Source organism: Seriola lalandi, unplaced genomic scaffold, assembly GCF_002814215.2.
Source record: "Seriola lalandi dorsalis isolate HSWRI2012SDOR001 ecotype SW California unplaced genomic scaffold, Sedor1 jcf7180002054299, whole genome shotgun sequence".
Lineage (NCBI taxonomy): Eukaryota > Metazoa > Chordata > Actinopteri > Carangiformes > Carangidae > Seriola > Seriola lalandi.
In genome coordinates, this window is record NW_019524852.1 from 1 (window position 1) to 22,134 (window position 22,134).

Genomic DNA, 22,134 nt, shown 5'->3' on the forward strand with positions numbered 1-22,134 from the left:
AAAAAAAAAGCATAAAAAAGCCATAGTATAGTAAGGCATAAAAGCATCATAGTATTGTATGGCACAAAAAGTCATAGTATAGTAAGGCAAAAAAAAAAGGCATAAAAAAGTCATAGTATAATAAGGCATAATAAGACATAGTATAGTAAGGAAAAAAAAGGCATAAAAAAGTCATAGTTTAGTAAGGCATAAAAAGTCATAGTATAGTAAGGCAAAAAAAAAGGCATAAAAAAGTCATAGTATAATAACGCATAATAAGACATAGTATAGTAAGGGAAAAAAAGGCATAAAAAGTCATAGTATAATAAGGCATGAAAAGTCATAGTATAGTAAGGCAAAAAAAAGGCATAGTATAATAAGGCATGAAAAGTCATAGTATAGTAAGGCAAAAAAAGGCATAAAAAAGTCACAGTATCATAAGGCATAAAAGCATCATAGTATTGTTTGATATAAAAAGTCATAGTATAGTAAGGCAAAAAAAGGCATAATAAAGTCATAGTGTATCAAGGCATAAAAAGTCATAGTATAGTAAGGCAAAAAAAAGGCATAAAAGCGTCATAGTATTGTATGGCATAAAAGCGTCATAGTATAGTCAGGGAAAAAAAAGGCATAAAAAAGTCACAGTATCGTAAGTCATAAAAGCATCATAGTTCAGTAAGGCATAAAAAGTCATAGTATAGTAAGGCATGACAAGTCATAGTATAGTAAGGCAAAAAAAAAGGCATAAAAAGTCATAGTATAGTAAGGCAAAAAAAGGCATAATAAAGTCATAGTGTAGTAAGGCATAAAAAGTCATAGTATAGTAAGGCAAAAAAAGTCATAAAAGCGTCATAGTATTGTATTGCACAATAAGTCATAATATAGTAGGCCTAAAAAGTCATAGTATAGTAAGGCAAAAAAAGGCATAAAAAGGTCATAGTATATTAAGGCATAAAAAGTCATAGTTAAGTAAGGCATAAAAAGTCATAAAAGCGTCATAGTATTGTATGGCATGAAAAGTCATAGTATAGTAAGGTATAAAAAGTCATAGTATGGTTAGGAAAAAAAAGGCATAAGAATGTCATAGTATAGTAAGGCAAAAAAGGCATAAAATAGTCATAGTATAGTAAGGCAAAAAAAGGCATAAAAAAGTCATAGTATAATAAGGCAAAAAAAAGCATTAAAAAAGTCATATTATAGTAAGGCAAAAAAAAAAGGCATAAAAAAGTCATAGTATATTAAGGCATAAAATGTCATAGTTCAGTAAGGCATAAAAAGTCATAGTATTGTAAGGCATGAAAAGTCATAGTATAGTAAGGCAAAAAAAAGGCATAAAAAGTCATAGTATAGTAAGGCATAAAAAGTCATAGTATAGTAAGGCAAAAAAAGGCATAAAAAAGTCACAGTATCATAAGGCATAAAAGCATCATAGTATTGTATGGTATAAAAAGTCATAGGATAGTAAGCCAAAAAAAAAGGCATAAAAAAGTCATAGTGTAGTAACGTAAAAAAAGGCATAATAAAGTCAAAGTGTAGTAAGGCATAAAAAGTCATAGTATAGTAAGGCAAAAAAAGTCATAAAAGCATCATAGTATTGTATGGCACAAAAAGTCATAGTATAGTATGCATAAAAAGTCAAAATATAACAAGGAAAAAAAAATTGCATAGAAAAGTCATAGTATAGTAAGGCAAATAAAAAGGCATAATAAAGTCATAGTATAGCAAGGCATTAAAAATCATAATATAAAAAGGAAAAAAAAATTGCATAAAAAAAGTCATAGTATTGTAAGGCATAAAAAGTCATAGTATAGTAAGGCAAAAGAAAGGCATAATAAAGTCATAGTACAGTAAGGCATAAAAAGTCATAGTATAGTAAGGAAAAAAAAGGCATAAAAAGTCACAGTATAGTAAGGCATAAAAAGTCATAATATAGTAAGGCAAAAAAAGGCATAGTATAGTAAGGCAAAAAAAGGCATAAAAAAGTCACAGTATCATAAGGCATAAAAGCATCATAGTATTGTATGGTATAAAAAGTCATAGGATAGTAAGGCAAAAAAAAAAGGCATAAAAAAGTCATAGTATAGTAAGGCATAAAATCATCATAGTATTGTTTGGTATAAAAAGTCATAGTATAGTATGCCAAAAAAAAAGGCATAAAAAAGTCATAGCATAGTAAGGCAAAAAAAGTCATAGTATAGTAAGGCAAAAAAAGGCATAATAAAGTCATAGTGTAGTAAGGCATAAAAAGTCATAGTATAGTAAGGCAAAAAAAGGCATAAAAAAGTCACAGTATCATAAGGCATAAAAGCATCATAGTATTGTATGGTATAAAAAGTCATAGTATAGTATGGCAAAAAAAAGGCATAAAAAAGTCATAGCATACTAAGGCAAAAAAAGTCATAGTATAGTAAGGCAAAAATAGGCATAATAAAGTCATAGTGTAGTAAGGCATAAAAAGTCATAGTATAATAAGGCAAAAAAAGGCATAAAAAGTCACAGTATCATAAGGCATAAAAGCATCATAGTATTGTATGGTATAAAAAGTCATAGGATAGCAAGGCAAAAAAAAAAGCATAAAAAAGCCATAGTATAGTAAGGCATAAAAGCATCATAGTATTGTATGGCACAAAAAGTCATAGTATAGTAAGGCAAAAAAAAAAGTCATAAAAAGTCAAACTATAGTAAGGCATAAAAAGTCATAGTATAGTAAGGCATAAAAAGTCATAAAAATGTCATAGTATAGTAAGGCATAAAAAGTCATAATATAGTATGGCAAAAAAAAGGCATAAAAAAGTCATAGTATATTAAGGCATAAAATGTCATAGTTCAGTAAGGCATAAAAAGTCATAGTATAGTAAGGCATAAAAAGTCATAGTTCAGTAAGGCATAAAAAGTCATAGTATAGTAAGGCATAAAAATTCATAGTATAGTAAGGCAAAAAAAGGCATAGTATAGTAAGGCAAAAAAAGGCATAATAAAGTCATAGTGTAGTAAGGCATAAAAAGTCATAGTATAGTAAGGCAAAAAAAGGCATAAAAAGTCACAGTATCATAAGGCATAAAAGCATCATAGTATTGTATGGTACAAAAAGTCATAGTATAGTATGGCAAAAAAAGGCTTAAAAAAGGCATAGCATAGTAAGGCAAAAAAAGTCATAGTATAGTAAGGCAAAAAAAGGCATAATAAAGTCATAGTGTAGTAAGGCATAAAAAGTCATAGTATAGTAAGGCAAAAAAAGTCACAGTATCATAAGGCATAAAAGCATCATAGTATTGTATGGTATAAAAAGTCATAGGATAGCAAGGCAAAAAAAAAAGCATAAAAAAGCCATAGTATAGTAAGGCATAAAAGCATCATAGTATTGTATGGCACAAAAAGTCATAGTATAGTAAGGCAAAAAAAAAAGGCATAAAAAAGTCATAGTATAATAAGGCATAATAAGACATAGTATAGTAAGGAAAAAAAAGGCATAAAAAAGTCATAGTTTAGTAAGGCATAAAAAGTCATAGTATAGTAAGGCAAAAAAAAAGGCATAAAAAAGTCATAGTATAATAAGGCATAATAAGACATAGTATAGTAAGGAAAAAAAAGGCATAAAAAAGTCATAGTATAATAAGGCATGAAAAGTCATTGTATAGTAAGGCAAAAAAAGCATCATAGTATTGTTTGATATAAAAAGTCATAGTATAGTAAGGCAGAAAAAGTCATAGTATAGTAAGGCAAAAAAAGGCATAAAAAGTCATAGTATAGTAAGGCAAAAAAAGGCATAATAAAGTCATAGTGTAGTAAGGCAAAAAAAGGCATAAAAATTCATAGTATAGTAAGGCAAAAAAAGGCATAAAAGCGTCATAGTATTGTATGGCATAAAAAGTCATAGTATAGTCAGGGAAAAAAAGGCATAAAAAAGTCACAGTATCGTAAGTCATAAAAGCATCATAGTATAGTAAGGCATAAAATGGTCCTAGTATAGTAAAGCTTAAAAAAGTCATAGTATTGGATGGTATAAAAAGTAATAGCATAGTAAGGCATAAAAAAGGCATAAAAATCATTGTATAGTAAGGCATATAAAGTCATAGTATAGCAAGGCATAAAAATTTCATATGTGAAGACCTCTCTACCATGGCACTAGGTGTCCCTGTTTCTTTTTTTTGTTTTCCCTCTTCAGGCACTGAATGTGCTTAACTAAACCTCATTTACCTTTTGTTAATAAATTATGTGCACCTTAAATGCCAACTCGTATTGTCTTCCCTTTCTGGTTTTCCAGCCGTTGAGCCAGGCTGTGACACATAGTATATATATAAGGCATAGATAGGTCATAGTATAGTATGGCATAGTATGGTAAGGATAAAAACACTGTAGCACAGTAAGGCATAGAAAGTCCTAAAAATGTCATAGTATACTAAGGCATAAAAACGTCCTAAAAACATAATAGTATAGTGAGGCAAAAAAATGTCAATAAAACATTATAGTGTAATAACGCATAAAAAGTCATTGAAGTGACATAGTATTTATTTAAGATAAACACAAGAAACTTGTGCTACAGAAAATGGACCAGACTCAGTGAATAGCTCCCTACGCTTAACATGTCCTATGATAACTATTAATTATACAGACTAATGAGCAGTGATAACTAACATGTCTTTGGGGTCATCGGGTGGGAACCTCCTTTCACCAGTGTTTCGTGTAGTTGGTCCCACGACACCTCCAGGAGGCTAGACAGTGATCACTGGCGTCCCAGAGTCACTCCCCTAATGCCAGCCATCACTGCTCCTCACACCACGACTTTTTTCTTTATCTTATAGATAAACGTATACTAAGGTATAAAAATGTATAAGTATAGTAAGACATAAAAAGTTATTAATATGACATTGTATAGTAAGGCACAGAAAGTCATAAAAATATAGTGTAGTAAGGCATAAAAATTCATATAAATGACATAATATAATAAGGCATAACAACTCCTTAAAATTCCATAGAACAGTAAGGCATAAAAAGTCACAAAAATGACATAGTATCGTAAGGCATAAAAAGTCATTAATACGACGTAGTATGGTGAGGTATAAAAATGTCATATTATAGTAAGGAATAAAAAGTCATGAAGACAACATAGCATAGTAAGGCATAATAAGTCATAGTCTAGTAAGGCATTAAAGTCATTTTCATAGCATAGAAATCATAAAAAATGTCATAGTAAGTCAACTTTTTATTTTGTGATGTAAATAACCACAGAAGTCCAGCTCACTGTTAAAAAAATAATTTATTGCAGCAAGGAATTTTAATCTGAAATATTGACAGTTTTCCTATCAATAATACACGTTTGCATCCACTTCAATCCAACAAGAGCATTTAACGAGACACTAACAGCTGACAATGTGACACCTGTCTGATACACGTTTACCTGACACACATACAAATCACTGTTTCTCTCCACCACAGTTATGTCGACGCAACAAAGTACTGTTTCACACAAAAACTCTCTTTTACACACTGAACATGAACAAACACTATTTTGAATGGTTGAATACGGAACAACAGTTTTAGGGATACAGTTCATAAAATACTGAACATACAAAACTGAAGTTGCATCCACTGATTTTATATCACTGCGCAGTGAATCTGCACTGTCACTGCGGGAACGGAAATCATGTATTTAATTAATCTATTAAAGTCACCTCAGGGATGCTCCAGAAGCATTATGCTCACAATATGAAAAGGAAAAATCCAACAACAGTTAGACACTGCTAACTGAAACAGTCAGTGGAGATGTGTTGTATTTTGCATCTGTGATACCATTTTATTGTTTGGTGTATATTTATATTTTCTGACCAGCTACAGACGAAGTGAGATCGTGTCCACATATTTCCAGCAGCTACAATGAAGTTAGAAAATGTCTCAGCAATCTGAAACTACAATTTGTGTTTTTGTGCCAGAAATCCCCAAAATCAAAAAACAGGGGTTTCCTCTACAGCTATGATTTTACACCCAAATTCAAAAGTCTTATAAGGAGAAATAAATTGTAGAAAAGTTGTAAGGACAAGTTCGCACACACACAGGTACAGGACAAAGACAAATTCACTGCGGGTACAAGTTACATTTTAGTAAAACTAAGGAGGAACACTGTTAATTTTCTTTTGCACCCTAAACATAATTACATAGATTCTTGCTCGTACAGGATGATAATACAGATGATTTTTCCAACAAAATTCATATTGATTTGATACGTGATATATGTAAAACTGCTGTTTCTGCTCAAATTTAGTTTGTATGTGTTTTCTTGGATTTGAAAGTTTGGTTCAGCCAAATTCTCTTAAGTAACTCCAAGGCCTATTACGTATGTTCACCCCCCCGACTCTGGTAGCAGCTGCTGAGCCGTGTAAAAAGGCTTACATAGAAAACAACAGGTGCACATCAGACAGAGTGAAATAATGTGGTGACGAGGATTTGAGCCTGAAACCAACGTCTGCATATTTACAATTTCCTGATAAAGTGAATGAGAATAAGCACATTTTTCTCATCAAGACTCATCACCTCTGTGCACGTGACACAGTTCAGACCCCCTCTCTGCAGAAATGCATTCTGGATAATTATGCACACCAGGACAGTGTCCAAAATCCTTTCCTCGTTCACTCCTTCCTGTATAGTAGAAAGTCAATAGTTTGTACGTGCACATTTATAATGCTTGTAGTTATAGAATATGACACAAAGTTACCACAAAGTAGCTGCTGGAAAATTATAAAGATCACAGACTAGTTGTGTGAAGCTGTGCTGAGGGTGGATTTTTCCTTTAACATCACTGCTCGTTTAGTTATGTGTTTCTACTCTGTGTCTACTCTGATCCAGGTCAGCCTTTTGACATCGGGCTTGGTAATATCTAACACATCCTACGTACAGTACAGATCCTGTCTGGACGTACTAAGTCATGTACAGCCGGCGCTGTTCGCTCTCCTCCTCGATCCCTCGTTCAGCTCAGATTGAGACCGGGCAGATGAGGATGCGATCCTCCAGCAGGACGCTGAGGACGAGGAACACAAAGTACAGTACGAACATGGTGAGGCCCAACATTCGGCTCATCTTCCAGCGACAGACAGCGATTGAAACGATGACGAAGATGAGCATGAGGAAGAGCAGCACAATGGCGCAGAACAGGCCATTGGAGCTGACGGTTACCGGCTTGCCGTTGTTCAGCAGAGTGTAAATGAGCCAGGGGACCGGCAGGCTGGAACCAGAGAGGATATATGTGTTTCTGTCAAGTTCATATACAGTTTACAGACCAGTGCAAACTAAGGAAAATATTACAATATTATGCAGTAAATATGCAGCTGGGGAGTGAGAAGTAGCTCATAAATACATGTTTCAGGTCAGTTTGAAACGAACAAAGAGAAAAAAAACAACCTAACAAACCATTTCGAATGCAGCTGAGAACTAAAGTTAAGCAGGAAATTCAAACACTTCCATAGTTTTTGAACATAGAAAGTGGGAACTTAAATCAGTGTTTTCCTGTCGTCTTGAAATATTCAATATATTGTCCATTTTCACAGCAATAATTCTGTCAGTGCACCGAGAGTCAAATCAGGTGACTTTTCCCACGAAAAACATTAAAACTAAACACTTCCTCCAGAATTTCTGCATTAAAAGTCTCTCAGCCTTTAGGCTTTTAATGTGAAAAGAAAAACATCAGGAAGTGTTGAGTTTTGTTGAAGGTAGCACATCATCATCATATCATAAGGAAAACCCTGAGAGGCAAGTAAAGTAAAAGAGGCTGAACTGCACCACTACACCAGACTAAATGTGACTAAACGCACTCATGTTTTTCCAGGTGATTTTTAATTTCTCCATGTACTGTAAACACAAGGTACATACATTATGTGTTACCCAGTTATGTAACATTACTGTCATATCTTTCTGTTGGCAAGAAATATAGGTCTTTGTGCAAGAGACGCTTTAGGAAGTAAGCTACAAAGCCCATGTAATGAGTAGTGTCAGTGGGTTTCAAAAATTCCATTATATTTATTGACTTATTTAACTTATTATTTTCATTTTTTGATTTATTTTTTATTTTAAACTTTTATGCTTCTTCCTGCAACTTCTCCCAGGTGCAAGAAAAAAAAAAGTTCACTTGCCTCTCCATATGATCAGAAGTGGGGGGAAAATAAGTGTGAAAAAAGACTGGGGGAATGCTGAGTATAACAAGACTGTGAAATATACTTCAGTTACACTGAATGAGCTGCTGTAGAAAGGTACAGGTGATTCCCTCAAGTGTTTTTCATTCCATTATATCTGGTAGAGAAAGGGTTCTCCGGTCACTCACCCTACAGTGATGTCAAAGATGTTACTGCCCACTGAGCTGGACACCGCCATGTCCCCCAGACCTTTCCGGGCCACGATCACACTGGTGATCAGGTCAGGGATGGACGTCCCGGCCGCCAGGATGGTCAGGCCCATGATTTCCTCTGAGATGCCGATGGTCTCACCCACCTGCGCACAGGAAAAGATGAAGACAGGTGTCAGTTCGACCAAAATCGTTCAACTAATTTCTCAGAACTCAGAACGACAGAATCAGAGACACACGGCCACGTCCTCAGTGTGACTTTAAAACAACACATGAATTCATTGCTGTTTATTCTGAATATTCATAAGTGAGTTAAATCCATTTTAAAAAAATCAATCAATCTTAAATTTGTCCATAGATAGCCACTCTAAGTTTGCAGACTCCATAAAACTACAACGTCCATTTTTAAACACAAACAAAATATAACGTCTTAATTAGTGGCTTTAGAGCTGCTGGTGGGCAGATTTCCCCATTTCCAGTCTTTATGCTAAGCTAGGCTAACTCGTCTCTGCCTGTAGCTCCATATTAATTGTACAGATACTAAAGAAAATAAAGTAAATTTCCAAAACTGTTGAATTTTTTCCTTTAAGTGCAGGAGTTGTATACGACTGGTGCTGTTTTTAAAAGTGTGACGTGTGAACCGACCTGATGAGCCCACCACACCATCAAGTAGGAGAAAACTCCGATCCACAGGATGGAGCCGATAAACGTCATGACAAAATATCTCCTGGACGCCTGGAAAATATAAAAGAAGATCACATCAGATGTTCAGAGAAAAACTGTTACTGACTTGACATGCAAACATCTGGAAACAGATTTGGATCCAGATGTGTAAAGAGTGCTAATTATTATACACACTTATTCACATTGTGGACAATAATGTTCTTATTATAGATATAATATATTTTCATTATATACATTCAATGATGATATCAGCAGATTAATAATGAAAATTGAACCATTTATTTGGGTGAAATGAATCTTGTAAAAGACATTTTTCTTATTAAAGCTACTGGGAATACGGTTTCACACCAGTTGTAGTTTAACCCAGTGGAACCACCTGGATCCAGCTGAACACCTGCACTGGTCTAATGACTGCTGCTGTTTCCATGACAGCAGAGTGAAGGTTTAACAGTGTCTCTGAGGGCCGTTCGTACTCACCAGGTTGCGGACGTCGGGCAGCGTGAGCCACAGCGGGAACACGATGGGCAGCAGGAACAGGTAGGTCGCCTGCTTCCGTCTGGTTTCCGGCCACTCCAAAGACAACGGCTCATTCTCCTCCTCTGCTTCCTCCTTCTCCTCTTCCTCCTTGTTTCCGTCATCATCATCCTCATCGTTATCGCCTTCACCCTCACCAGAGTCGCTGCTTTCCTCGCCATCGCTCTCGTCTTCATCGCTGCCCCCTGAGCCGTCGGATCCTCCAGCTGCTGCTGCCGCCTGCGGGAGAGGAAACACACGAGTGAAACAGACAGTCACAAAAACAAAGACTGACTCATTTTAAGCCAAAAACATTAGACACCTAACCGCCAGACTAACTCAAGCCTAAGACCAATGTTACCACGGCAACAGTCAATGACATCTGCACTGACCAGTTCCACCCAACAACAAAAAAAAAACAGGAAAATATGGCTCATTATTTGTGGTTTGTTAACATTGTTCTGGAGAGAGAAATGAGAAGGGAAAGAGCTTTTAGAAATCAGATACTCAGATTTTTTTTATTGTTTCACTTTTCACTGAATTTCAAAGTAAAACAAACATTTTCTGCTGAGGGTAAAAGGAGCTGAGCGGTTGGATGCAGTTCCTCGGCCAGCCAGTCAGTTATTTTGAAAAAAAAATCTTAATTTACCCAGAATTCATTGTACCACAGTCTGGCTTTTAAAAAAAAGCAAGAACTTAACCGCTTTGTGCAACAGATGAATTCAGACGTTTATATGAAGTATTGAACTGAACTTTTTGTTATATCCACGACACAGTCAAAGTGTGTCTTTGTGAAACCGCCCCAGGACTGCAGCGCTCGAGCCTGGTCCATATAGAACCTCATTCAGCCGTGCTTCATCATTTTCCTTTAAAAACTGGAAGTTGTGTAAGTAATGGCAGGATGCACAGATGAAAATAAAGTTGGTTTATTTTTTGTTTATTTCCTCCACAGAAGAAAAAGTCTGATTCTATAGATTAGGAAACAACAATATTAATACACAAATATGGACGTTGTGTTCAGAGGGCCTTAACTCTTCATATTTGGTTACGTCCCTATGACACATATTAATTTGTATAATTTGTTGTTTGTCCTTCGATGACCAACAAGCCAGGTCGTAGTATGGGAGCATGAAGTCATTACAGATTATGTACATGTGTAGGGGTCAGAGAAACACGGTTTGCACTTTGGTCTTGAGATGAAAAACTGATGGAAATGATGTGAAACAGTTATTACAGTAGGCGTGATAATGGAGGTATTAAAAGTTTAAAAGGGTCCATGTCTGTCCCTGCCGTTTATAGGACAGGGCAGAGTGAGTCGAAATCATCGTACCTTGGACTCGTCCGGCTGGTCCGACGTCTTCTCAGTCGTCTCCTCTGTCTTTGGAGGCTGTGAGGTGGACGGCTCGGCTGCAGCGCCCCCTGGTGGATCAGCAGCAGCGGCCTGCTCGGACTTTGGCTTCTGATCACCATCTGGAGAAAGAGCGGGAAGACACAGAGCGATGAGAGCCTGTTATGAACTCGTTCATCTACTCACTCATCAAAGTTCAAACGGTTTCTGACTAAAACTAACACAGGGAACCACATCAGCTCCAATCGACCATTTAATGATTTGAAGCTTTCATTGACTTATTGATGTTTATTTTTAAAATATCATTTATTCATTGTTTTTTGACGTTTTTGGGCGTCTCTCGTTTACTTTAACAATCTTTTATTAGTGTGCTGGCTGCTGTTTAACCTCCTCATTCTGTCTCTGATGTTTGTTCTCTATTATATTCATATATGTATATAGCATATAGCATCACAACTTTAAGTTTATTCTTATTCTCTTTCTTCTTTAATAATGCAGTCATTAATTCACCAGTTAATCCTTATAAATCGTTACTATCAAACAGGTTCCTTTAAACTGCTCTAAATTCTGCTCACACACAGTTTTAGCACTAACCTCATTGTTTTTTAACAGAACCGTTTATTTTACACTTTGACACTAAACAAATCAAAATTGTAATGAAAAGCTGACGGACTTATTATGCTGTGTGGGCTGCTATGAAGAGCCAGTGGGAGAGATTGGAGTGTTTGGAGATAAACATGCTTCAGACATGGAGGAAAAGCGATTCACACACACACACACAGTGTCCCATCTGCATGTTAATCCTCGGGCTGATTGGTTCGGGCTCGTTGAGGCCTCTCCAGACGCCCCGCAGCCTCACTTTGCTCTGCACCTCAGACTCTGAAGCACCTCATTACTCCACACTGACGCACGAACACACAGACCGAGAGGCTCTGCTGATTGTGGAGAGCAACCTCCTTCAACCCCAAACCATCTCCAACCATCCACAGGAAGACAACCAGCCTCTTATGGATGCTGCATCTCCAGCGCAGAAATTTTTGAATAATATATCTTACAATATGATCCAAAAATGCCACCAATCAGTCACAGTTTCCACCTACTTCCAGTCTCTGTGCTAAGCTAGGCTAACGCACTTGTGAAGCTGATATCAATCTCCTTGTCGGGCTGTGAGCTTTTATTAAAATGTCAGATTGTACCTTGTAAGTTAAGGTGTTAAACTCACCTTCAGCGTGTCGCTGCTGTGACTTGCTCTGTAATTTGCCCGTGACCGGGATGTTCAGAGGCTTTACTTTGTTCTTTGCTGAAATTAAGAGAAGGACGGCTCATACAAATCACATGTGAGACCCGAGATATACTGAACGTCTTCCACTGAGCGCCACTGAGTCAGCATGCCTTTGACCTTATACCCACACACTGGCCATTTGGTAAGACACTGGCACAGAGTAACTCAGTAACTCACCCCCAAATATAACCCTGCATCCCTCCAGATTCTTGTATTCAGTGTTTCTATTTTTTCCTCTGAGGGGAATGACAATTTGTGTGAAGACTAAATATATATATATACACACACAGTTCAGTTTTTATTGATGAATATGGAAGGGAAACAAAGCAGTGTTCAGTTCTTCTCTCTATTTGCCCTGTATTTTAGATTGTGCTAATAAATGCAACAAGTAAAACAATCATATGGAAGGATGCACTTGAATCCTTCTTGGAGACTCGTTTGTGTGATTTTTACACAAAGTTTTCCAAACAGCCAGTGTGTGAAAAAGGTCAGTGATCTTCACAACCACACAGAAAAAACTGGATACAAACAGACAAACATGAAACCACCATCTCAAATAAACATGCAACCATCCAAAATCAGTTCAGAAGCATTTCTGAGACAGAAGCAAACTGGACTGAGCATCACCACGACAACAGACTGGGAAACAGATAAGACACAAACATGTCTTACCTTTCCTCTGCACTGACCCCTCCCCTCTGACATCACCGTTAAAGGACGTCTCTGATTGAGAGACACATCAGAGTGAATACCTGAACACTAATCAAGTGGGAAAGGCTGTTCTCTGTTGTCTTTGGTTTAAACGACTGTCTGGGTTGCACGTGAACGCAGCGCGGTTTAGACTGTACAATCACAACAACACACGACAGGAAACAACAGCAAGGCGACATCTTGTTGCCCGCTCTTACCTCGTCTGGCTTTCCTTGGGCCGGGGGTTTTAAGAGCCCCTCTAAGGGCTGCCTCTAGGATGGAAACCAACAGCAACGATTTTAATTCTGGGTTTTATTCAATTTTTATATTATGGCATCATCTACATTTCAGTGCTGCTCGTGCTGCAACACGATTTCAGTCGGTGTATCAAGTTTCAGTTCGACTCAAACTGACGGAAATCCTCAGTCTGTGCTGTTCAATGCCGCCTGTGGTTTGTCAGTATTTTGTGATGAATTTATGTTGTTTTCCTTCAACCCATCTAGTTCCATAACTTCCACATTATCCCATAACACCTTTCAACAAACCTGGAGAATGCACCTGGATGTTAATAGGTTGTTAGTAGGGCTGCACATTATTCAAAATATAATCAAAATCGCAATACGACCAAGTGCAATATCCAAATCGCAGGAACTGCAAAAAGTAAGATGTGTCACAACACTGTTGTGCATTGTTAGCACCATACTCGTTGTGGTGCTACAGAGATGTCCCGGCCTACGAATCATTTTCTCCAGACATAAAGGAAAGATGTTGGTTTGGAAAATGAAATGCAAAAACGATCTGCCAAAATAATTGCAGTATGATTATTTTGCATGTCGCCCTGGTTGTTGGTGAAATGAATTCTGGTGCAGATGCTCTGCAGCTCAATAGAAGCTTCACCATATAAACTAAAAGGCTACAGGGAAAGAGAAGACCTGGTTACCCAAAGTCGTTCTTTTAAAGATTTAATAAAACATTATTAAATTACTTATTAACCATTAATAAATCCATAAGTTACAACTTATGAGCCCCGTACAAAGGGTGCCCTACTAGAAAGTGGTATTAAAACTGATCTGCAAACCTAGATCCACAAATCCTGGGTGCACCACAGACTTCCTTCTCCCCTTCTGTCAGATATCTACTGATTCCTTCATACTCTGTGGCTGCACAACTGAATTTATGTAACTGGAAAACAACAGAGGTGTAATTATCTGGAAGCTTCATTCAAGATGCTGACACTTAACATTCAATCCAGCTGCATGAGGCCGGTCGGGGTCTCGGCTCCGGGGCCCACGGCTACACTAGTTCCATGGAGATAAAGAGCTTGGTCTGCTAGCACGCTGGCTCTTATCCAGCTTTTATTAGCCTGCATTGAAAAGCTGATTAAGGATCAGCTGTGGTCGAGCGCTGCGAGAGCGAGGAACAGCAACCTGGTGAGTTCGAGGACGTGCTGAAGGTCGCTGCGGTTCATCACGCTAGCCCTGACTTACAGGAAGGGACGGGGGGGGGGGGAAGCAGCACAGAGCTTAGTCACTGCCGGCTTCACTGCATCCCAGAGCTGGAACATTAGCTGACAGAAAGATAACTCATTAATCTTTCAGTAACGTTTCAAGAGCTTTAACGTCAGCTAATGGTATATAAACATCTAAATGTTCAGAATACAGTGTAATGTAGTTGAAAAGCAGATATGTAATGCATTTGTTAACTGTTACTCCTCCTGTGGACACTCGTAACTGGAGGCTGCCGGACAGACTTGACGAAGCTGCAACACCAGCCACAATATTAACATCAACACAACAGTTTCTCCATTTTTTAAAAGTTAATTAATCTTTCACATTGTTTGAAACCCGTTTTCAGATTTGGCAAAAACCACTAAAGTTAAACTTGTCAAATCTGGACTAGATTAACAGGGATTTATTGTCCCATTATGTTTTTCAGGAAAATATCCTTCATTTTCCATGTGTTTTCCAGGACTGGTCAAACCGGTCTAAAGGTTTCCAGGTTTTTCCAGGACGGTGGGAGCCCTCATCAACAGCCCAGTATCTAGTCAAGGTAGACGGCAAAGACAGAACAGTCTGATGTTATAACGTTAAAGTCATTTACCCATTGTTGTGATTAAATAATATCCAAAGTCTCAAAATGTTCTCCAAAAGTTAAAGGTAAATTAATTTGTAGAAATACAAAGCTGTTAGGTTTTTTATTTTTTTACTTTTAGGGGAATTTCATTTTATTATTAAATGGTATATTTGATGCAAGACATTCAGACATACAGTATTTTGTTGTTTTATAATGTGGCCTTGAGGTGCAAAAACAACATTTCAGAAAATTAAATTAACCACAACTGTTACCTTCTATCTGTGACCTTTTAAATTTCACAGGGACTTTATACATTTCAACATCCACCTCCACCACCAGGCTGCAGATTTTATCTCGTCACTGCAGAAGCCGTTGTCGGCTCTGTGTTGTTACCTTCTCCCAGAGGGTCCAGTGTGTGGATCATCAGCTGGAAGATGGTGCTCCGTAGCGACGTGTTGTGGAGAGAGGCCGAGCTGCCGCCTCGCTGCAGGACAGGGCGGACCTGCAAGTCAGAGGACACACATTCAGAAATGAAACATTTAACCTCAAGGTAACATTTCAGGACCAATAGCAACACCAGTACTTTTCGTTTCAGCTCGCGCTCAGTACCTGATAATTTGACAATTTAACGCTAAAAACTCAACAGTATTGAAACACATTTCATTTTGCAGACACCACCATCTTGCATTGTGATGAGCCAGTGTTGTAGGTTTCAGTATTTTTTTTACTCTAGTATTTGATTTTGCTACATTTAAAGTCAAAGTAAAAATAAAAGCTGCATGATGAGGTTATGATTCACTGTGTGAGAACGCACAAATGAAAAGAGTCAAATCAGCCGCAGCAGCAGAGAAGAAGCTGCTGATTTAATGCACCGCCCGCCGACCATGGGCAAGTGTCTCAAATCAAACACACCTGCCGCGTGACCAACAGGTGCATGCTGGGTCTGGCTAAATGCTAAATGCTGACGGTGGATCCTTTAGCTGTGACTACGTTCACTTCTGCAGTCAGTGAGGTGTGTTTCTGATGATCCTTGTTGTGGCTGCAGCTCATCGGCTCAGTGTTTGAACAGTTGGAGGAGTGAGACCTGGGAGGTCGAGTGGACTGGTTATATTTTGCAATGAGAATGAACGAGCAGAGAAGCTGGATTTGGTTCAGACAGGTGAGCACAGAAAAACTACAGCTCCTACAAAAAAACAAACACCCCAAACAGAACGAAATAAAACAGGAAAAACAACCCTTATTCTGAACTGGGAGTTTTCACGCCATATTCCAATGTGATTAGCCCAAGTGCTAACCTTGTAAATTAGCTTCTTTGTCATGTTGCTGCTTTCAAATGAGCCGTTTCAGTTGTATTAGTGTAAACACTGGGTTTTACCTTGGGGTAACTGCCAGCGATGGTGCATTTGCAGCCAGTTTAAACCGTATGATGTAAACATAGCATTAACCTGCAATATCTAGGGCTTATGGGAAATGGTGTTTGTTAAAGGCTGCAAAAAAAACCCAAACATAAATACTGAATAAAGAATGATATTAGACAGTTTTTCAAAAGGCTTCTGTCCTACTGTTGAGAGACGCAGCTCAAAGTTTTGGTTTCACTTCAGCTCTTTATCACAGCACACGCTATCATTTTTTTCTAAAAGTGAATTTAACACCTGTACTACTCTATACAAGACATTTTAAAGCCTCAGACTTAAAATAACTTTTTCATTACTTGCAGACAAGCTGATAAAACTCTCCACTGTACGAGTTCGAAGGGGGAAAGAATCTCTGGGATTCATTTCTGCCTTTACACAAGAAATTCATTTACAAACAACATAATTACACAATTAGATGAATAATCAAAATGAGCACAGAGAACGGTTTGTCATTGCAGGTGTTTAAAAGTTTGCCTGAAGCTGAAACCTGCTGATATCTGCTGTACATCAGAAGATCAAACAGCAGTCTAACCTCAGGTAACAATGATAAAATCATTTTTCATACCCTGAGTCTTGCTTTGTCGTCCTGTGAGTCTGACGGTGGTTTGCTGCGATGAGGGCTGCTCGGGGGCGGTTCAGGTTCTGGTTTGGATTTCTCTTCAGCTTTTGGTGCAGGGGGAGGAGCAGCAGCAGGAGGTGGTGGTGGTGGAGCTTCACTCTCCTGTGAAGTCAGTGACAACCTGATCAGTTAGCTACCCTCAGTAATTCAGCTGACACACAAGTTATAATTTACAATCTTACAAACGCTTGTGTGTGTCTGAGTTTTGTTTTTTTCTTTGGGCATATGAAAAGTGTAAAGAGAAGAATTTCATGTTGATTTAAGGGAAACAAAATGAGCGAGTCACTGTCACTGTGCTGACAAAGAAGCAAAGGTTTGACATGCTAAAAATAAAACACAACTAAAACGGGAGGCGGTCGAGCTGATGTGACCGCCGTGGAGATGGACAGGTGAATATCTCAGGTGTTATTACAGAGGCTATACTGTATGTTCATTCTTCACATTGACCCTGAGGGAGCTGAATTTTCCTCACAGCTACTGAAGTAAATATACGTGCCAAAATAATCAATAAAAATCTGAATTTATAATATAAGTTTATGGTTTAGTTGATTTCGTTATTCATTCAAATAAAGGCAAAGTCAAACAAGTGTTTGTTCCCCTGTGGAGAGAGGCAGACGAAGGCAACAATGATTAGTTGATTAATCAATCAGTTGATCAATAGAAAAATAATCTGCAACTATTTTGATAACTGATTAATCATTAAAGTCATTTTTGGACCAAAAACTATCAAACATTTCTTGGTTCCAGGTAATAATTTGTGAATATTTCAAGCTTTTTTCTGTTTTACATCATTGTAAACTGAACAGCTTTGGGATTTAGACTTCCATTTCCATTGTATTTTATAGATTAAATGATTAATCACGAAAAATAATTGTCAGATTAATCAATAATCAAGGGCAGAAGAGAAAATTAAAGGACAAGAAAACTCTTGCTCTCTCAAATCTCTGGTATGTGCCACTTCCTGCTTGAGCCCATTGTCTCTGCAGCATGAATCTTATAACCTGTATATCCAACAGGTGTCCACAGGTAAGAGAAAAGACTAAACATACTCTAGAAAAAGGCAAGGAAAAAGAAGCGGCGAGAAAAGACGTGTTTGATTGATTGTAATTCTGACCCACTCATGTGGCAGCAAGTCTCATTACACTCAGTGTGCTGACTGAAGAGACTGCACACATGCTTCAGGCTAACTGCAGGATGTGCTGCTGACACTTGAAATACTGAAACACAGTTGTGCATGTTAATCACAGGCTCGGACATTAACTGCTGTCTGTCGGCTGACGAAAGCCGCTTTGTCTGCAGATGGCGCAAAAAAAAAAAAAAAAGCCTTTTAAAAAATGCATTATTCCTTTGTTTACAGGTTTTTTTCCTGAATATAAATGAAATGACGTCTCCATGCTGATATTTCAGGGCTGTGACACAGAAACAGAGTGACATTTCCATCACTTCATCGGTGTGACACACTATCTGCGACACCTGGAGTCCTTTCTGTTCAGCATCATCAAAGGATTTTTACACAAATACAGGCTGTCACCTGCTCAGACCCACAAATCACTGTCCCTCTTTCACTGCGTCTGAGCAGGCAACAGTCCCAACTGTGAGGAGATGAAAGGAGAGAGAATATACTGTGTGGAGATGGAAGTTGGTCCGGTAACAACGGCTCTGCAGAGTCGTCTGTTTTGTCGGTATCCATGGTTTCCCATGTCTGATTACTGTGGGGGGTTTAAAATCAACACCTGCTGGAGTTAATTCATACTTCAGGTCATTTTAGAGAAGAAGGCTCGTGCTATTCTTTCTCTTCTTCTATTGTCCGTGATTAATCCCCAGGAAAGACCAAAACCACTGATGTGGTGCATCTCCAAAGACTTGTTGACTTCCTTACTCCCTCTGTGTGACTCTGACTGGTTCTTACTGAGGATGTAAAGCTCACAGATACTATACTTCATTAGAAAGGCTGAGGTAGTGTAGTTTTATAGGAAATGTTATTCAAATAGGAGCAAATAGTGCATTTGTCATGGACAACTTTCAGTGGTGGATTAATCCACATTTGGTGTTCTAGTGTTTGATGCAGCAGGACGGTGTGTGTGAGTCTCAGTCAAAATAAACTGTGTGTGTTCGTGGTGATGAAAGTGCAACACTGTGTCTCACTGTGTGTGTAGCTCTGTGACAGAGGAATTAGATGCATGTGAAAAACATAGAATACCATCAGACTCGCACTTAAAGCTAGAGCCGAATTAGAGTTGGTGTATTGCAGAACAATGGAAAATTAGTCACTTGCACTGAACATCAATTGAACAATTCGTTTGATTTTGCAATGACTTGCGACGCTGTGATGTATATCAATAACAGAAATATATGCCTTTATGATATTGATCTAAACTAGTATAGCAACAAATGATACTTTCATCATCAATGAATCTACCGATAATTAGATTTTTGGTCGATAAAATGATTTGTCCAATTCACAATACAAAAGCCAAAGATATTCAGGTTTATATTCAGAGATGACTAAGAAAACCAGAAAATATTTACCCTTGAAAAACTAGAACTAATAATATGACCCTGAGGCAGCAGTTTACATCTGTATGACTGATAGAAATACTGGCAGATGTTTGTCTTCTACAACCTCAGTGAAAACACTCCTCAATCTACAAGATACTTCTTCCCCACGTGTCTGAATGTGAAACCAACTGACCTTCTCCGGCTCCTCTGCGGTCCACACCTTGACGATACTCATGTGCTTGTTGAGCTGGGTCTTGACCGCTTGCTCGATCTGGCTGTTGAACTTCATGAAGCTCACGTAGCTGATGTAGCCCATCACCAGCAAGATGCTCTCCCACCACAGGATCACGCTGTCCAGGAAGAAGATGATGAGCATGATAAGGTCCAGGATGTAGAAGGTCACGTCACGGAACAGAGGCCACCAAGTCAGGTGCAGCATCTCCCGGGAGAAAATGGCACACATGCCGATCACAAACAGGATGTTGAAGACAGCTGAGCCCACGATGGTGCCGATGCCCACATTGCTGTGGGAGATGAAGACACCGATCAGGGAGGTGAAGAGCTCAGGGGCAGAGCCTCCGGCTGCCATGAAGGTGGCTCCGGCCACGTCGTCAGAAATCTCCATCCTGACGGTGATGACCTCCAGCGCAGGAACGAAGAACTCATCGCAGACGATGGCCAAGGCGACAAACATGTAGGTCATGCCCATGATGTGCAGGGACACCCAGCCTTGTTGTCGCTGCTCCACCGAGAACAGGTCCTCTGGGTACTCACCCTTCCTGCTAGGGGGCTGGGGCGGGGGACGTGGGGAAGCTGCAGTGGTTGATGGCGGAGGAGTTGGAGTTGGAAGAGGTTTGGGGGGTTGAGGATCTACGTAGATACACTGTTCGATATCTGTCCTGTTGACCGTTATCACCAGAGGAGGTTTGCTGCTCTCAGGTGGGACAACCACCTCCTCCGTCTCATTGGATGCCATCACTTCCCGAATGTTGACCTCCACAACATCATCATCATCACCCGCCTCTGCTCTGAGAGCGTCATCCGTCTGCGCGGCGGCTTGCGGCTCTGACAGCCTGGCTTTCAGAGTCAGAGTGTAGACAAAACACAGCAGCACACCTGAGATGAAGAAGAGGACGCGACTGCGCCTGAGTCTCCTCCTCAGAGGCGAGTGCACGTTCATTGCCCTCGTGGTCTCGACTCCAAACAGGAAGCTATGTCAGATACATTGCTATTCCTTGATAGTTCCAGCAGCGTTGTGTGGCGAGAAGACACCACTGTCAGAGAGGAGACACACACACATGTGCACACAGTGTGTTTCATCTTTTACAGCTGGCAGCTTCAACCTGTGGAAGGACTGAAAACAGAAAACACACACAGCTGAAAACCACATCATCATCAACAAGTGTGTATTGTTTTTATGTGCTCTCTGCTTGCATAGTGGCAGAGGCACATCTACTGAGAAGTGTGTGTGTTGGGGGGGGGTTATGGGGGATGCAGACAGACACCTGTTACTATGGCTACATAATCACAGAGGCTTTGGCTTCTCACAAAACACGAGTCCATTGAAGACACATTAAACATGTTCAAACGCTGAGAAAACCGTCAAAATGAAGCATTTAATTCGCCTCTAATTATATGTGGTGTTACAGCGTGTGCGCGCGCTCGGAAAGAACGTGATGAAATGCGCGTGCACAAAACGATTATTAATGAAACATTAATTAACCCTACCGGCAGCGCGTTAAGATATCATATATATCGGATATCATACATCTGCGCGTGAAAATGGCGCGTTGAGGTTTAATTGTGGAGTAATTGAGACCAGCGCGGATTATCACGCAAGGTCGACGCGAACTGTTAATCTATATTCTTCCAGCAGCTAAAAACTATAACAAATTGACAATAAAAACAGAAAGAAGCAGTGTGCAGTGAGCGGTGGTGCGGGTCTTACCTGTACCGCCGGCTGCTCGGCCCCTCGCCGCTGCGGACCGTCCCTCCAGCTGTGCGTAACGGACGCAGAGATGCTGACTCCGGTTTTTGGGGAGCTACAAGGGCGCACCGCATGTCAGGGCTTGAACGAGGCTCAGCATAATGCTGCTAAGAGGATTAGGAGCCAAACACCTCTCACCTTCCCTTTCACACATAACTCTGTATCAATACACCAACATTCAAAGCGCTGTGCTGGTCGCAGCTGCCAGTTTGAGGTGAAACCTCGGAGGCGCCTGTGAGCGTGGCGCCTGTTGCATGCAGAATAATGACCACATGTTCATGGGCTGACAGGAGGAGTTTGGTCGTTATTTTGGGTGTGGTCAGGGGAAAAGCTCATTTGTAGGAGCGTGGAGAATTGATTTTAGGATTTTATTTTAAAATACAGCGTGAAAACTAATTTTCATGTCAATCTGGAAATTTAATGCGACAGTTTTGTGACTTTGCTCAGGGTTGGTGAACAACATTTGGACTGTAACTCCAGTTAAGTTGAATCAATAAATAAATAATCAAACACAAAAAAATAAAAATAATAAAACCTTTAATAAATTTAACTGTTGAAAGCACATGAGGAAACAATCAGACTCTGAAAACCAACATATTTTTGACTCCTTGTGTTTCCATCAAATCAAAACACTGAACTTCTAGTACTAATAGTTTCACACTGAATGAGGACTCCGGATTTCGTGTCCCATCACTTACACTAGAGACACACTATAG

The 22,134-nt window shown here is 39.1% G+C and overlaps 1 protein-coding gene across 2 annotated transcripts; it reads right to left on the bottom strand.

Moving 5' to 3' along the window:
- Window positions 1-5,217: 5,217 nt before the first annotated feature.
- Window positions 5,218-20,782, bottom strand: LOC111655045 (sodium/potassium/calcium exchanger 1-like). Of its 2 annotated transcripts, XM_087174004.1 has the most exons (11): window positions 19,625-20,782; window positions 16,879-17,034; window positions 15,292-15,400; window positions 13,044-13,097; window positions 12,808-12,858; window positions 12,076-12,153; window positions 10,836-10,975; window positions 9,470-9,745; window positions 8,954-9,043; window positions 8,288-8,454; window positions 5,218-7,195 (listed from the first exon to the last, which is right to left on the bottom strand). In XM_087174004.1, the coding sequence occupies exons 1-11, from the start codon at window positions 20,609-20,611 to the stop codon at window positions 6,946-6,948; spliced, it is 2,358 nt and encodes a 785-aa protein (XP_087030130.1). In that variant the 5' UTR covers window positions 20,612-20,782; the 3' UTR covers window positions 5,218-6,945. The 2 variants fall into 2 exon arrangements, with proteins under 2 accessions (XP_087030130.1, XP_087030131.1); XM_087174005.1 differs by lacking the exons at window positions 12,076-12,153; window positions 12,808-12,858; window positions 13,044-13,097.
- Between the last annotated feature and the right edge of the window lie 1,352 nt (window positions 20,783-22,134).

Excerpts from the sequence above, each read along its gene's own strand:
- LOC111655045 (XM_087174004.1), bottom strand. The coding sequence starts at position 20,611 with ATGAACGTGCACTCGCCTCTGAGGAGGAGACTCAGGCGCAGTCGCGTC. Across the intron at positions 15,401-16,878 it reads ACGACAAAGCAAGACTCAGG|GTCCGCCCTGTCCTGCAGCG; the intron begins GTATGAAAAATG and ends TCTGACTTGCAG. Across the intron at positions 7,196-8,287 it reads ATCTTTGACATCACTGTAGG|CCTGCCGGTCCCCTGGCTCA; the intron begins GTGAGTGACCGG and ends CTCTGGTTCCAG.